Consider the following 16,487-nt stretch of genomic DNA (forward strand, 5'->3'; position numbering starts at 1 on the left):
TTCGTTCCCATCCCTGTGGCTGCCAAGGCTTTGAGCACAGCTGGATCTTGCACCAGCTGCTCCTCTCCTGGAGCTGCCTTCGTGGGCCTCCCCGTGGGAAAGGTGTTCTGCTGCCGAAGGCAGTTATCAGCACAGAGGAGGGCGAGGGGATGTGAGGGATCCGGTTACTTTCGCAGGTAATTGAAAGCACGTCAGAAATAGAAGCAGTATTTAAATGGAGTCTGTGTGATTCTTCTCCACCTGGTGAGCCCGGGAGTTACGGGAGGCTGTCGCACGGTGGAGAATTAACAGTTCTGATGAGAGGCGCTGCCAATCTGAGTTGCTGATTTGGAGACCAGGGTAGGAGGAGTGTCCATTAGCTCGTCTCAGGGATTTCCTTTGTCTGCTCCTGGATCGTCATTAAAAGAACAAAACAGCTGAAGAAATGTGTGCAGATTGCAGATATAGGTAAAAGACCACCCAAAAGACCTATTTCTTTTTTTTTTTTTTTTCCTTGAACTAATCTCATGGTGAAGTGCTATCTGAGCAGCTTGCATTGCTCTGTGCGTGGGGCTGCTGGTGAGACAGTGCTGGGGGCAACAGTGACTGTGAGCCACTTTTTGGGAAGGCTGTGTCTTGCATGAGGAGCAGGAAACACCTGCTCTGTCATCACGGGGTGCATCCCCATCTCCATGCTGCTGACAAATCAGCTGCCATAGGGGGGAAAACAGAAGTTGTGCATTGTACTGAAGAGCATCAGCCTCAGAGAACTCTTGGGACTCCCACTGCCAACAGGAATATTTTACAGTTACCTGCAGGGCCTTGTAGGAGGTAAGGAGGTCATGAACTCCAGCTGGTCAAGCCAGCAAGACGTGTCCCTTGCCTTCCTTCAGGGCTAGCCAAGCCAGCAGTGAGCCAGCAGTGAGGGGAGCTCCTGCCTGCCTTCCCATCTCTCCCAAGCCAGAAGCCAATTTTTGTGTCCCCTTCCTCCCCGACAGCATCACCTGGCTGCCAGTGCAAGCATGGCTGTGAAGCTCCTGGGGAAACGATGTGTACATGAACATCACAGTGGAAGCTCAAAACTTCTCCTGAATTAGAAAAATTATTGATTTCCCTCCACTGTTGTAAACATACACCTGACTGTGTACGGTATCTTTGGACTGTTTCTAATGACTGGTGCATGGGAAAGGGTCCCTCCAAGTGAGTCCATCTTTGCAGTTCTCAAAGCCCTGTTGCCTGAAATTATCAAAACTGTCTGGGGGATTTTTATGTGCAATTCCCATTAATTAAAATTAACAAATACCTGTGGGCATCTAAATAAAAATTAACGAATACCAATGGGTATCTAAATCCCCAAGTCATTTTTGAGAACCAAACCAGCATTCTCTGCCAGACAGAGAGGTCTGTTCAGTACCGCTCTCTTGAGTTCACATTTTCCCTTGGGGTTGCTTGCACATTCCTTACAAGAGACTGAAGATTTCTCTGGAACAGCCCCCGCTCTTTTATAGTGCTGCAGTCACACAAAATAAATATGAAGTGAGCTGATTATATTCCAGGAGCTACGAGATATCACGTGTCAGATCCACAGTGAACTGACCTTTCCACTCCCAGGTGGACAGCTCTGACCTTTTGCGATGCTGATGAGAATCGTGGAAGAAATCATGATTAGGGGGAAATCGTGCTTTATTAACATAGGCAGAGCACAAAGCACTCATCATCTAAAGACCTGCCTCTAGGTGGTGGGACACAAGAAGGAAAACCAAGATGTGTGTCCGTGTTGTATGCTCATTATAGCACTAATGGGAACAGGACAGCAGAGCAGAGGGGACAGCAGAGGTGTGTGATGGGGAACTGTGCTTTGCTGTAGAGGCTTTCTTGCAGTGACAGTTATAGCAACAGCAGACCAGGATCCTACTGGCTCAAAGCCTCTTTATAATGCCATTTTACAGAAGTCATTATTTGACAGAGGAAGGCGTGAAGTCCTGGTAGCTGCAGTAACAGCCAGTTGAGTTTGGTAGGTTTTGCCTTGCTACAAGGTACCAAGGAGCTACTAATGAATAGGGATATTTTTGGGGGTGACTGTGAGGTGCATGCACTCCCTTTTGCAGGTCTAGGAGGGGAGGAGGGGAGCAAGAAGGGTTTTTCCTGCACAGCAAACACAACTTCAGAAAGTGAGGAGGTTGGTGGGAGGGGAGGGAGGGTGGGGGAAAGCAAGCAAGCACATATTATATTCCAACTGTTTCCACGGTGACATTTCATAATCAAAACTCTGGGGGGAAAATGCTTCATTGCAAAAGCTGGAGGAGGCAGGATGGCTTTCTGGATGCAGCCAGTGAGGGATGGCTCTCCCAGCACCTGTGGCTCACCATCTGAAGGGCTTGGAAGCAAGGGCCGGCTAAACTCCTGAGGCTGCAGCACAAACCCTGGGCCAGGAATTCAAATGCATAGCACTCATCATCATCCCCGTCCTTTTATTTCAAGGATGAACATTTATAAATAAAGATGATATCATCACACTAGATAGGAAGTCTAAATAGCTTCTCTTTCTTGGCAGGAAGGAGGAAAAGAGAGATGTATGTAGGAAAGAACCCATGAGATGCACATAGCAAAGCAGAATCAAATAGCTGAAAGCAGCCTGTAATTAATGAATTAGGTCACCAGGTCTTTGCATTCCACGTTGTCTCTCTTTTTACCCTCAGCCTTGGAGTTAAAGTGAGCTCTAAGCAGATTGAAACCTGCCTTTGCATCACGAGAGCTGTTTGCACAGTGTTCAGAAGAAGCCAGAGCCTTGCTATCAGCGAGCCTCACAAATCCACTCATTTCACAAAGCAGCACCATGTTCACCTGAATCACTTCCAAATGTCTGTGGTTCCCTGTGTCGTTTTAGGCAGTGTACCGCTTGTCATCACGCTGCTACAGATGGCAACAGCTCTTGGGGGCTTTCCTACGAGACGTGGGCAGAGGACAAGTACACGAGGTTTTCATGCTTGGGGACTTTCCTGTAGTTCCTGTGGCAGAGATGCACAGTGTGTTTCAGTCCCAGCCCTCTTGTGGGTTCTGTGAGCTCTGGCAAATTGATTCCAGTGCCAATCTCTCAGATGGGATAAATGTTCTTTTTCTTCCATCACTGGCCATTAGTAGCTGATTAGGATGATCGAAGCTTTCTGTGGGCAAGGTGACAGGATGCTGTAGGTTGATTGTGCTGCTTCTGCAGAGCTTAACAGGAGCTCAGGTTTCTTGAGTAACATGACTCAGTGCAGTTGCCCAATAGTCCTAGACTGCATCCAAAGCAAATGCACATAAATATATAAGATTTTTAAAGCAATTACTGTGTCTTTATATTCCTGAAAAGAAAATCTTATTTGCCCTTTTATGTTTTTTCTTTTTTTTGTGACTGAAGCTCCTCAGCTCTGTTCTTTTTGTTTCTCACTAATGATCTGCTCTCTTCTGATTCCCACACTCTCTAATTGCAGGTGTTGCTACAATGGGTTGCAAACTTTGTGGTGTGCCAGGTGACAGGGTGTTTGTGTGCTGTTCTTTCTGTCTTGATCAGTTTTTGGGAGTACAAAGGGAGTCTGGCCTTCTGTTTGTAACACAGCACTGATCTGTGCTTGTGATGTACAGAGAGGCTCAGGGCTCGCAGACCTTGATGAGTACAAAAAGTCCTTAACACGGGACACCTCCAGAAACACTTGGCATAACAGGGCCTATATCCTTTATCTCTCTCTTCCAACCTGGAAAACAGGATGATTCTTTTAAAATGACAGATAATATAATAATTCATTTCAGATGTATCCTTAGCTCACTGCCATTTCTTTGGTGTCTAAAGGATGAAGAGGATAAATTATAGATAACCTACAGATTCCTCCAGTAAGCTTTAAAGCTCTTTGTCCAAACAGAGCAGCCTGACAGTGGTGGCTGAGCTGGAGTCCTTGCTGGTGAGTGTGTGTAGCAGGCAGTGCCCCTGCACCAGCCCATTGCATCGGGGAGACCAAGAGCTGCTGCTGAGTGCCTCCCCTTCCCCCTGCAGTAACCCACCTCTGGAGCTGGCAGCAATGTCCTCTGTCAGAGGTGACAGTCTGGCCATGCCATGGAGGGCTTGGATGCTTTGACAGAGAAATGAGAAGCTGGGGCATCCCACTGCTGTGCACCTCTGCCACACGTTTGTAGAACATTACGTGGTGGAACTTAAAAACTGGTTTTGGAGCTATGGAAGAGGATCAAACACACATCTGATGGAGGGTGTCTGGGCCAGGCAGTACTTTGACTACCTGGATCTTTCCATTCCCCATTCAGCTCCTTTCAGCTGAGTGGTGCCAGTCTGCATTATCGTCTCCACAGCTCAAATGATTTCCTGTGTCCCAACCTGAAGCCTTTCTGTTTCTCCTCCGTAGTTTCTCCAAGAATGGATGTGTGGCTGATGACCTGTTTGTTCAGAAACTCTGCAAATCCCAATTTATTCCCCTTCTGAGTTGAAACCAAAAACATTTCACTTTCACATCCTTCAAGAATTTAAACAACTTTTCATATAAAATTACATAATGGTATTTTGTATTTCAATGAGGTTTTCTTCTGACAGTATTTTGGGGGAGTTCAGATTATTTGTGCATGGTCCACATGTGCAAAGCTCTCTGTAGACTGTTCAGAGGTGTCTATCTCCAATCAGAGGAATTGTGAAATCCAACCCATTTAATACAGACTGCAAATGTGCTGCAGACCATGATGTGTGTGAGGCTGAGACACTCAGTGGGATTTTGTGTGATTTGATCCAACACCGAAATTCTCATTTCCCTGTGAGATAGAGCAGGGGTAGAAATTAAAGAATGAAGAGAAGTGACATGAATATCTGTATTGATTGCAGAAATTCATGACAGAATGACACTGATAATTCTGGTGATTTTTTAAGTTTTCTCCTTTGTGCACAGACTTCCCCCTTCCCAGCTGGTAGCTGGCAGCCTGCTCCAGTAGGATGTGATGCAAGGACTGGAAACTGATGCTTCTTTTCTTGATTCAGACACTCCAGTTCAAAACTTCGAGTCCTTTGACTATTGGAAAGGCCAAGATCAGCCACCCTAAAGCTCAGCCCACATGTTTGTTTATCTTGTGTGTTAGCAAAGCAGCCTGAGAGCCGTGGAGCCAGATGGCAATGATGGAATCTTTGTAAGGCTGTTTGAATTGTGGCAATTGCTGCTGCTGCTGCTTTTTGGGTTGTTGGGTTGGGTTTTTTTTTTTTTTAATTTCCTAAATCAGCATCCTTTTATCTTCCTCATTTCACGTTTGTTTTCTGCACATCTTGAGTTCGATGCCAGGGATTAAAAATGAGGGTTGATTCGTATATCAATATTAAACTGCATAATCACCTCTATCATTATTCGACATCATCTGGAGCATTCACAATGTTTTGGGAACTTTGAGTGAAAGAAAACTTTATCATGTATATGAACATTTGACTGAATTATTGATAATCAGAATCCCTGATTGAGGTTGCATCCCCTGTGTCTGCCTTTTCACAGTAAATAAACTTCTAGCATATATTTTCAACAATTTTTTTTAATACTTATAATTTATTTGGTTTTCCATTCAATGAGAAAATAACATGACAGCCAAACTGTGGCAATAATCTGGGGGGATTTTATATTCTCCAACAACTTACTGTAACTTTAAGGTATTACCAGTAATTTCTGCTTCCTCTGGCGAGGATTAGAGAAACATAAGGTGCTTTAATAACAAACAGGGATCCACCCACATCTCTGATTTATGTTTATGACTCAGCAAAGAGCATAAACTGAGACTAGGGCACAGAGTGATTCTATAAGTAGTTATAAATCTACCATTCACCAGGAGGAAAAAAAAAAGTGTGCTAGCAGCCTTCCATGTATGAGGAAGAGAGTGGGTTTGGGGTTGCAGATGGTGAAGTTTTCTTTCCGGGGAGTCAGTAAAGGGGTCAGCTGGGATTCGTCACAGAGAGTTTGCAGTGTTTTCGTGAGGGCTCATGGAAATATTTATCCATGCAGGACTGGTTGCGTCACTGTCTATCAGAACAGCCCCTGGTTGAGCACTGCAAGTCCATTTGATGGACACAAACACACCCTCAACAGGTCAGCTGATGGTGGAACAACTAATTTGAGAAAACAAAGTTGCAGATCTGAATTTGTAGCCTATTCAACCTGGTCTGAGCGCACAGGTTACTCCCTTCCCTGACTCTAAGAAAGCCCCTAGCCATGTCGAGCCAAAGACCCCCCCATCCAACAGTGCTGGGTGGCACTGGAGCCCCCAGCCCTCCCCAGACTGGTCATAGCCCAGGGCTGCTCCCAGCCAAGGCACAGCTCCCTTTGCCAGCTGCTGCTCATGAATTTCCAGCTGAAGGGTGCACAGTGTTTGCAGTGCCACTCTGATTGACGGGTTTATCTTCCAGTCCATTTACTTACTTAATTATCCCAGAGTGAGCAAGAATTTCTTATAAATATGGTAATAGGCTGATCATTATGACAACAGAAGCACATTCTCGTACAGTTTGTGGAAAAAGCCGACTTTCCCCAGTTTCTGTCCGCATCAGGCTTTCCCCATCAGGAGTCAGTACATTAATAAACAATATCTGGTGACCTTAAGACATCATCCCCTAGATGTGTGGCATCAGTCAGGACCTGCTTGGAGCTGTCATCACCTCAAGAGCTGTTCCTGTTCCACATCTTCCCATTTTTAGTACGCACTGGAAAACTCGTATTTCCCTTAACTTCTCTGAGTTGCTTCTGCTGTGTCAAAATTGTTCATTTGACAGCTCCAGCTGCTGTGTAAAAGAGAGAGGGTCCATGGACACCTCAGCTTAACTCACTGAAGATGAGGGAAGATTTTTCTCCCTGATACCAAACATTGCTGAGGCTGTTTTTGTCAAGGAGATTCTACCAAAAATTATCAGGTGAATCGAGTTTGTAAATGATGGTTTTCAGTGTAAATAATACCTTCCAGATTTAAGGATCGAAGCAAATGCCTGATGTTCAACTTCCAGAGTCTCTCCTCTCAGAGCCTGTGCTACAATCATTCCTTGAGCAGTACATGATCCAAAATAGCAAAATCGAGGTGACCAAGGCAGGCAGAGAAATGTGGTGTCACTCCATCAGCATTCATTTATGCCAAGGCTCTGTGAAAACCATATGAGACTCTGCATTGTTTGGAGTTTATTTAAATTAATCGCTATAATTACATTTTTGCTCTTTATAAAAAGCCTCCTATAGTGGTTATCCAGATAGAAAATAAAAGGAATTTTGGAAATAGTTATTTTAATAGCCTCTTTAAAGGCATTCAGGAGCATCATGTAAAACACAGTGGGCACAGGGGGAAATAATTCTGCTGGGAGGTCAGACGGATGCCGAGTTCTGTTGATTTCCTCATTTTTCAAGGCTGGAGGCTTCTGCATGTGAATGACTCCTTTGTTTTTTTCAAGGCTTCTGGTACAGAAATATATCTGCTGCAACAAACGCTGATTTGCCATCCTGGAAACAAAAACTCTGATAGCGAGAGCAGACCACGCTGCTCGGGTGGACAACTGCGAGCCATGCAAAGCAGAGCAACGAGGCAGGCAGCAGACATCCTTCTCAGAGCCAAAATTCTCTGGCTCCAAGCAAAACTTCGGAGCAGAAATGGGTGAGAACAAAGGTTCTTGCCCAGTACAGCAAGGTCAGCTGCAGACAGAACACAAGGGCAGCAGTAGCTCTGGCATAGCCATTTTCTTATTCTCGTGTCTGGCAAAGATCTAAAGTGAACCAGCTACACTCTTTCAAGATGTCTTTTTAACATTTCTTAAGTTTGATGTGCTTTTTTCATTTGTTTTTTTTTTTTTTCTCAGATGTGTATTTACCTAATTCTTCACACTTTGTATGAATTAATCCCACAAAATCATGTTGGATGTTCCCTGTTGACCACCAGATACCCAACTGTCCCACCTATGTCTTAAGAAACGTTGGAGTCAAAATACAGGTCTTCAAAAAACTCCATCCCTCATATTTTCAGTTGCTCCTGACTAAGATGGAGCTGTGCAATATACTTGTATTCTGTATTGTATGATTTTCATTGTTTCCTGAAATCTGAAAGGAGAAAAAAGCTCCTTCAGTTTTTTCAGGAATCAAGATAATTCAGTTGTGTTCTTCCAGAAGATTGGTGGATTGATCTGTCTTTCTGTTGTGACTATTCTTGTGAAGTTGAAGAGTTTCATCTATTTCCCAAGACTCAGTTTGTTTTTTAGCCAGAAGCTCAGAAGTTATATTGCTTTCAGGTTGACTTAAAGAACCTTCAGAGCACCTAGAGTTAATTCTGAACATACTTATGCTAACAAACGCCGAATAAAATGTTGTTATCTCTAGGGAAAACGGAAATGAATACCTTCTTAAAATAATGATCTTATTACTACTTATCTTGTTACACTGTGGTGAGGTTCCCCTTGTTAAGCCACCTGCATTTTGAGAGGTTTATAGACAAAAGCTGCATTATTAATTAATGCGACTGTGCAAGCTTTCTGCAAGCTATTATAATATTTTATTGTTATGGCTACTATTATTGTTATCAGGTAGGCTGTTTGGGAGTTTGGAAAACGTGCTGGCATCTTTCTGTTGCACTGGTTATCCTTCAGTGCCTTTCTTCAGATTAGAAATGCAGCTGTTTCTATTAAATTTTGGATGGAAAGCAAGATCCCATAAAACGAATCAGCAGGTTATTTTAGCCTCAAATCAGTATTGCTTAATTATACAGGGAGTGAAATGGGAGTCTGGTGAAGGTGTTCCTATCAACAGCAGATGGGAAATTTTTTGTACTGGGATGTGACTTTGGGCTGAAGGTCACCCAGGAAGTGACAGGGTCAAGACATCCTTTGGCTGCCCTTATCTGATTCCTGAGTGCCTGAATGATTTCTCTAATGAACCTGGCACCAAGAGTCATTGCCTGGTCACCTGGGAAAGAGTGGTTTGGGGAAAAAAAGAAAAAAGAATCCATCCTAGAAGGATGTTTCATTGCTTGCCATGAGGAACATGCAAATCTTCTGGGCTCTGTTTTGTGCAGTGTAACTCTACAGACTGTCCTGTAAGAAGCCACTGAGTTCCAGGCATCAGTGCAACTCCTCTCTGATGCAAAGAGTACAGTTCCGAGACCCCACACCAACTCTGGCATTGATGTGGGTGTTTAAGCATTTTGTCATCCTAGAAGTCACAGTGAAATCCATAAAACTGTCTAGGAAGATATTAAAGATCCCAAACTCTTTATTTGCGGAGATTCAGCAAAGGCCTGAGGGTATAAAGAGTAGTGTTATCCCTGCACCATAAAGTTGTGTCACACCTGTGTCCTGCGGCCGACTGGGAACATTTCTGTGCTGCTGCAGATCTTGCAGGCTTGGCCAAGTCCCATTTCAGTTATCCCACTCTGCAGTGTGCTCATCTATCCAACAGTTCATTACGCAGGAGCAGTTCTGGGCCTTTAAACATTGGTCACCACTCTTTGGTGTTCTTCCAGTTTAACCACACAGTTGGAGATGGGGAGAGGGGACCAGGGCAAGGGACCCTACACCAAACCAGGGCACAGGGCATCTGAGTCTTTTCTAATTCTGCCCCAAACATCCCCTTTTTCTTTGTGTTTCGTCTCTGCTATGGACCCCTTGTGCATATCAAGCCTGGAAACAGCAAGGGCGGAATCTCTGGGCCTGGACATGGGATTTCAGTTTCTGGAATGGATGGCCTCAAGTTTGGTTTGGGACTTTAGGGAGAAATGGGTGAATTTTCTCTCCTTTCTGAGGTGGCTGTGGCTATGTCTCTGTGTTCACCACAGTTCTTCTACAAAAATTTCCAAATCCCAAGGTGTGCCTAGGAGCTGGGTTGTGTTGGTTCCACCTTTATTTTGCTCGTCCTTTTGTTTTTGAGCAAAGCTGCTTATGGTCAATAAGCTCCAACCTCGCTAGAACTGCCATGAAACAGCTTCTGAAATGATCCAGGCTAAGATAGCCCCCTAATTTCAGAAGAATTCCCTGTCTGATGGTACTGGTGAGTACAGATTCTTCCACATCGAGTGCAGTGGTGAAAAGCCTCATACATTAACAGTGGGCAGGAAAAATCAATGAGAAAGGTGATGAGGGGTTTCCTTTTTTTAATCCTTCAGGATCTCTTGTTTGTTGCTCTGAAATCCTTCCTTCCAAGGCACATTTGCAGGACCCTCTTTGTTATCCTAATGAGCCAGGCTCCGGGGAGCGATCGGCTCAACTCCTGGACCCAGGGGTGAGAGCCCAGGTTGGGAAGCGATGGATCACAGGCAGATGAGTTTCAGCCCTTTCTCTAGAGGAGTTTGCCACCTACTGATTCACAGGTTCCTTTGAGCTCCTGCCAAAGAGAAGTTGAGGGGGAAAGCTGGGAATTTAGGGGTAGGTGGGAATTGCCCTTAGAGCCCCGAGCCAGAACCTCGGGCGAAGAGCCGGGGTCGGGGGGGATGCGGTGCCCAGCTGTTGAGCTCCAGCTGGGAGCAGGGGAAGGAGCTGGGTGGAAGCGCCTGGCGTGTGCGTGTGTGTTGTGTGTGGCGGGGGAGGGATGTGGATGAGGAGCGGGCTCTCTTTCTTTCTCTCGGGGCTCAGTTAATCCTGCTGCCAGGCGCTGCTCAGCGGCAGTCTCAGCGCTGGATTCGGAGCGAGGGAGACGCGCACCCCGGAGGCGCAGCGGAGGCAGCTAAAGAGAGCAGAGCGGGGGAAAAATCAAATCTATGCTTGGAACTGGGCTTCTTTTTCGCCAATGCAAAAGGGAATATGCAGCACATTTTTGCCTTCTTCTGCACCAGTTTCCTAGGGGCGGTGTTAGGGGCCAATTTCCCCAACAATATCCAAATAGGTGAGTGCGGGGCTGGGGATGATGGTCCCTGGCGAGGGGGTAGGGGTGGAGAGGGGGGTGGTGGGGGAAAACGGACCCGTTTGTGTGCTTTCAAAGGCAAAATGTGTGTGTATGTGTGTGAGGGCGAGAGCGAGAGCGAGGGGATGAATTGCGAGGGCTGGATGTGTGCGTTGATACCAGCTTTGCCGGAGCAGAGATGGATCAATTTGGCTTTGGGGGAGGGGAAGATTGGGAATAAATGCCTGCACGCACACACACCTCAACACAGAGGGAGAAAAGTGCCTCTGAAATGGAGGAAGTATGAATAAAATATCTGTTTCTTGCCCTGAGAAATGCCTGGGTTGCCATTGTGTGTTGCTGCATTTGCAAAATCGGTGGTTGCCTGATACGTTTTTGTGAGGATGCTCTCATCTGTAGGTAACTGGGACGGGAGGTAGCAAACAGACGCTGTCTGTTGTTATTGCTAAAGAATAAGGGCAAAGCTATTGGAAGAAGATCTTGCATTGAAGTCTCTTTCCATTTCATGCCACTTGCTTCCCCTCCACACCAGCAGTGCCTGTTTGATTCCTTCCTCCCTTCCTGTAACTTCTCAGTGCTCCTCTCCCTCCTTGCCTGGGTTTATTATTACTCTCCCATTGATCTTTACTGCTGATCATTTGCAACCTAGCCCCAGATTCCCTTCCCGTGCACGCCGGTTTTCTTTCCCGCCTCCCCTCTCTTTACAATGCCAACCAATTGCTAGTCCACCAAGTTCAGGCAACTCCTGCCTGAGTCCAGCTGCACAATCAGTGCTTTTATTGCTCTTGATGCTGCATCGTTGTCTCCCTCCCTTCCTGTCTCCCCTTTACCCCAAATTTGTGCAAAATCCCAGATTTTTTGCCTTTCAACAAACACAACTTGGCTACGAGCATCTGATTCCTCCGATATCCATGATTAGGCTGTGGGGTGGGAGGAACGGGGGAGGTGGGGGGATATTGGTGCACAAATAGCCCTTTTCACACAAGGAGATGCCCCCTCTACTAAAGATGTGCAAAGTGACGTTGATGGCAGGTCCTTGCCTATTTGTTTCTTCCTCAAGTCATCTTGGGCATCGATACTTTCTGCAGCTTTATTTTAATTCTCCCTTGTTGCTAAGTGCTTTGTTTCCCTCCTCCTGAAATGCCAGTAGCAGCGCTCTCTTTAAATGCGTATAGATTGCAAGACAGGCCGAATTTAATAGCATCTTTCTGGAGGCTGTGAAGGGATCTGCTGCAAGCCAAGGTTCCTGCTGGGGGAGCAACAGGAAACTTTTCCTAGGGCTGGGTTATTGCTGCACTTTTTTCCAGATCCATGGGGGAAGAGATGCTCTGAGCTTTGGTCCAGCCCGGTCCCAGTTCCTATCCTGTTTGTATCATTCTGTGGTTCTGCGCTTGTCTGTGCTTCTGTTTCGATTGATTCCTTTGAGGGTCAAGCTTTAAGTTTCCTCCCCAGTTTGAATTTGGCCACTGTCACCTGTTAAATTCAGGTGTTTCCTGTGCAACAAGCCTCCAGCAGCAGCAGTCGTTTGGTCACAGTCCCGTGTCACTGTGGCTCTCACAGCCCTGTCCCCATTCACCCAGTGCTGTGCCCGGCTCAGCCAGGCTGCCCCACACCCCAGAGTCCCTCAGTGTGGGGGAACCCCTGCAACCCTCTTGTAGCAAACCTCTCCTCCTAGTCAGCAGGGCTTAAACTGAGCCTCATGACAAGCGAGGGGAGGAAGGAAGGCTCTCATTCTTCCTTTACTGAGGTAATATTGACAGCATTACCATTCCTCGTGCTTGAAGTTACGGGGGGTGAGGAGGCTGAGCCACACCCCATGGATTATCCCTATCCTGCAGGCTGCTTGGCCTGGGGATGCATCAGGGCTCCTGTATGTGATCCAGGGTTACATAACACACATACTGGAAAGGTTTTCTGCTCCTATCCTGTCTGCAGCGGGCACAAAACCCTTGGGTCTTGTGTGCTGGAGGATTTCCGAGTTGAGAGGCACTCCCTGGGCTGCGGAGCTGTAGGCTCTGCTCGCAGGAATATTTTGGACTGATGATGTTTCTAATACGAATGTTCTTAAGACCTTTCTTCTTATTGCTCTGTTTTTCTCCCCAGGGGGGTTATTTCCTAATCAGCAGTCCCAGGAACATGCGGCTTTTAGGTTTGCATTGTCTCAGCTCACGGAACCCCCTAAGCTCCTTCCCCAGATCGACATTGTGAACATCAGTGACAGCTTTGAAATGACATACACCTGTAAGTACCAGCGTCCACCGTGCTCTGCCTTACTTTGGGTGCTTTATTCCTGACTTGGGTTTGTTTCCTGTCTGAAATATGGGACCTCTTGCTCCAAATGTGCATCTCGCCTTTAGGGTCCAGGCAAGAAAACCCCAAACATACAGACAAAGGGTCTCTGAGTTGTTTTGGTTTGTGCTGAGGAGTAGGGGTGAGGTAGTGCTGCAGTTATTCAGCATGTCTTGTGTTTCCCCTTCCATTGCATCCCAAGTGGTATAAACCCCCCAACATTTCATTTTTTTGTTTCTCTAACCTCTGCCCAACTCATTATGTTGAGGTTTCATCCCCATATTTCCCATAGCTGTGATATACAACAAAGACACCCCTTTCCACCCACAGAGAGCACAGAAATCTCTGTTTAGTGTGAACAACTTCTTCCTCAGCCCCAGTTTAACCATCTGTCCTTGTAATTTAAGAAAGACCTAGCAGAAACCAGCAGCTTGGTGCAAGTGGAGTCCAAATCCACAATAAGGTCATGCCTGATAATGACAGAGAGGTAAGAGAGTTCTAGTTTCAAGAAATTAATTCATTGGCTCTAAAAACAGGTATTAAAGAATGAATTTGCACCACAGAACTGATCTCAGGGTGTATCTGCACCCTGATGAAGCACAGCACACTGGCTGTACTGTCCTCATGATACGATATAATTGGGAAAAAAGCCTAGCCTGATAGGTAAAGCCAAGGTTAGCAGCAAAAAAACAAGACCAGGAGGAAACCAAAGGAAAACCAAACCCATAACACAGCCCTGTGGTTGCTGTGGCAGCCTTTGCTTCCCTTGGAGCACAGGGTGCAGTGCTGTGGGCGAGGGGCTCGCGCCGGCGGGATGCGATGCACAAAGAGTTCCTTGGTTTGACCTGGTGTCAGACACTGCTGCTGACACTCCCTGAGCCTGTGTGCATGTTTGGGGGCTGTCAGGAGAGGCTGGAGGAAGTGTTCCCTTTGTAGAGCCTGTTGGATTGTTGTTGGCTCGCGTCCGTAGTGTCCTCTTGAGACACTGAAACATTCCCCCTGCGGTTTGGTTGTGTGGGATAGAGGTGAACACAAACTGTTCTCTCTGCTCAGAATTGCACAGAAGGGATCTCCTGGAAGAAAGAGCCAGGAATGTACCAGAGGAAAATTAATTAGGCTTTTTGAAGAAAAAGAAAGAAAGTTGTGATATTTTCTGTTGGAGGGTTTGTAAATACAAGATTTCAGGAGTTTCCTGCCCAGTATGGTATAGGAGAGAGAAGTAACAATTTGGCCACACTTTCTTTGCAGTATCTAATGGCATATCTAAAGATTTTCTATTTTCCTTAATATCCCTCTATTTGCCAACAACAAGGTTTCCATCAAGGTAGAGCAACTATTTCAGCTCAATCCAATGGCACTTTCTTGGCAGGAAAACCAGACAAATAGAATAAAAAAGCCAGACCTTGTATCTATCAAGGGAAAACATCACCCACCTGGGGTAGAGTTGCTGACTGTGGCTGGGGATGAGCTATTTCAGATCTGATAGCAGGAAGAAAGCAGACACTGCAAGAATATCACTCAAATAAATTCTCCATCTGCACATGGCTTTCCTTCCCATTCCATGCCTGCCACTAATGGTTCTGTTTACAGCTTCGATGGCAAGACCATGACACCAGTTATGCTTCAGAAATCTGTCATTAGTACTGTGGGGGCAGGGGTGGTCTCCCGAAAGCTGAATGGAAGCAAGGCAGCCTCCCAAAGGATGTTATATTTGAGCTCTATGTAGGGCACATTGTCCTAGATCAGACCAGCAGAGCACTCTGCACAGTCCAACTTCACTTGTCCTCGTTTTGCTTTTCTTATAATTAAAAACTTCCTAAGTTCCTCCAGACTATGGAAGGCAGCATTTGTTTTGTAAGCACAAAAGAAGGTGTTATTCCATGTACCCTAGGGGTGAAAAAAAACCCCAACCTAAAGAAAACAGGCCATTAGGAGACCTGATTTTAGTACTCTAGAGCTGAAGTGAAACTTTTGTCAGAAATTAGCTCATTCTTCATCTTCCAGCTAATTCCTTGCCTGGTTGCCAAGACTAGATATCAGCAGAAAGATCTGTTTATTTAGAGAGAATAAAAGCCCTGCCCACACAGTGGTCCTTATCTTCTGGGAAAAGACTGGCCGTGCTACCAGTTAAAAGTACCAGGTTTTGTTCCCATGGAGATAGAGAACACAGCATTTCCTTGGCATTATCTGTTTCTGTGACAGTTAAGTCCAAGGGTGTTTGGACCCTGTGAACCTGATGCTTCACCTATCTGGGTCTCCAAGAGGACATCTGAGCAAGACTCGTAGGTCCCAGCTCCACTGCAAATCCTGCTTCGTGCTGGGAGCCAGCCTCGTGTGCTAAATGTAGTCCTTATGGCAAGTGCCTGAAGCAGCATCATTCAAAATACAGAACAGATATTAAGAATCAGTGGTGACAGCAGAAGCAACACCCTTGTTGGGCAGCTTGTGGGGTGGCGATGAAGTGGCGGGATGAAGTGCAGCACAACGACAGCAGCCTGGCTGAGGAAATCGTGTGCAAAATGTATTTCGGCATCGGCTGTGACCCTGGTCACCTCTGCCTGACACGGAGCTGCTCGCTGGGGGGGATGAGCGAGCTGTGGTGTGACAGTGGGTGAAGTGAGCTGTGGTGTGACAGTGGGAGAAACGAGCTCCGTGCCCAGGTGACAGCGCCGTTAATGACGCGCCGCGACGGTCGTAAATTGGTAACGATGACACCCATCTGAGGGAGAGATCTGCAGAGTACCCAGAGGCTGCTGTAGTCTCTGGGCTGTCACTGTGAGAGCCCTGCAATAACTTTCACATTTCTGGTGTTTTCAGATGTGGGCTTTTTATCGTTAGGCAGTGGTTGTGAACACCTCTGTGCGGGTCCTGTGGTCCCTGTGTGCAACATGTCAGGAGACGATGTTTTTAAGCAAACCATAATCATTAAGAAAGCAAGAAGAGGTTGTAGATACAACGTGTGGTGACTTCCTGTTTCATGTGCGGGGTTGATGTTAATGTTGTTGCATCACTGAGGCATGGGCACATTTCAATAACTGAAATATCTTCCTGAATTCATTCCGTCTCACAGAATAGCTGGTAATGAACACGCTCCGTGGTTGCAGCTGGGTGCCTGATGGGGCTTACCCGTATGAAAGTACACACCTGCCACTCTGGGAGCTCTTAACTAAAGGTTAGGAGGCCTTATAATTTTGTGCTATTTCTTCAAAGGCCAAGGAAATTGTTTAGGGGAGGAGGGTGAATTGAGGGTCCTTCCTTCAGCAGAATTAGACAGCAGTGCCAGGTGACTGTAAAGGGTAAAATGATGGTGTGGTGTAGCTGAAATATTTACCTGGTGACACAGCAGAGCAA

General features: G+C 46.2%; 1 protein-coding gene across 3 annotated transcripts in view; it reads left to right on the top strand.

Annotated features, from left to right (window-relative positions):
- Positions 1-10,538: 10,538 nt before the first annotated feature.
- The window catches only part of LOC121657791 (glutamate receptor 1), a 119,964-nt gene continuing 114,015 nt past the window's right edge, over positions 10,539-16,487 (top strand). For 2 of the 3 annotated variants that reach the window (XM_042013887.1, XM_042013886.1), the window contains exons 1-2: positions 10,541-10,829; positions 12,951-13,088. In XM_042013887.1, coding sequence (XP_041869821.1) covers positions 10,748-10,829; positions 12,951-13,088 — 220 coding nt within the window. In that variant the 5' untranslated portion in view covers positions 10,541-10,747. Of the gene's footprint in view, positions 10,830-12,950; positions 13,089-16,487 lie in introns of all 3 variants that reach the window. The other variant, XM_042013888.1, reaches the window with a different exon arrangement.

Source organism: Corvus kubaryi, unplaced genomic scaffold (assembly GCF_017639235.1).
Source record: "Corvus kubaryi isolate FWS band 111438036 unplaced genomic scaffold, C.kubaryi_AGA036_p1.0 split1-37374, whole genome shotgun sequence".
Classification (NCBI taxonomy): domain Eukaryota; kingdom Metazoa; phylum Chordata; class Aves; order Passeriformes; family Corvidae; genus Corvus; species Corvus kubaryi.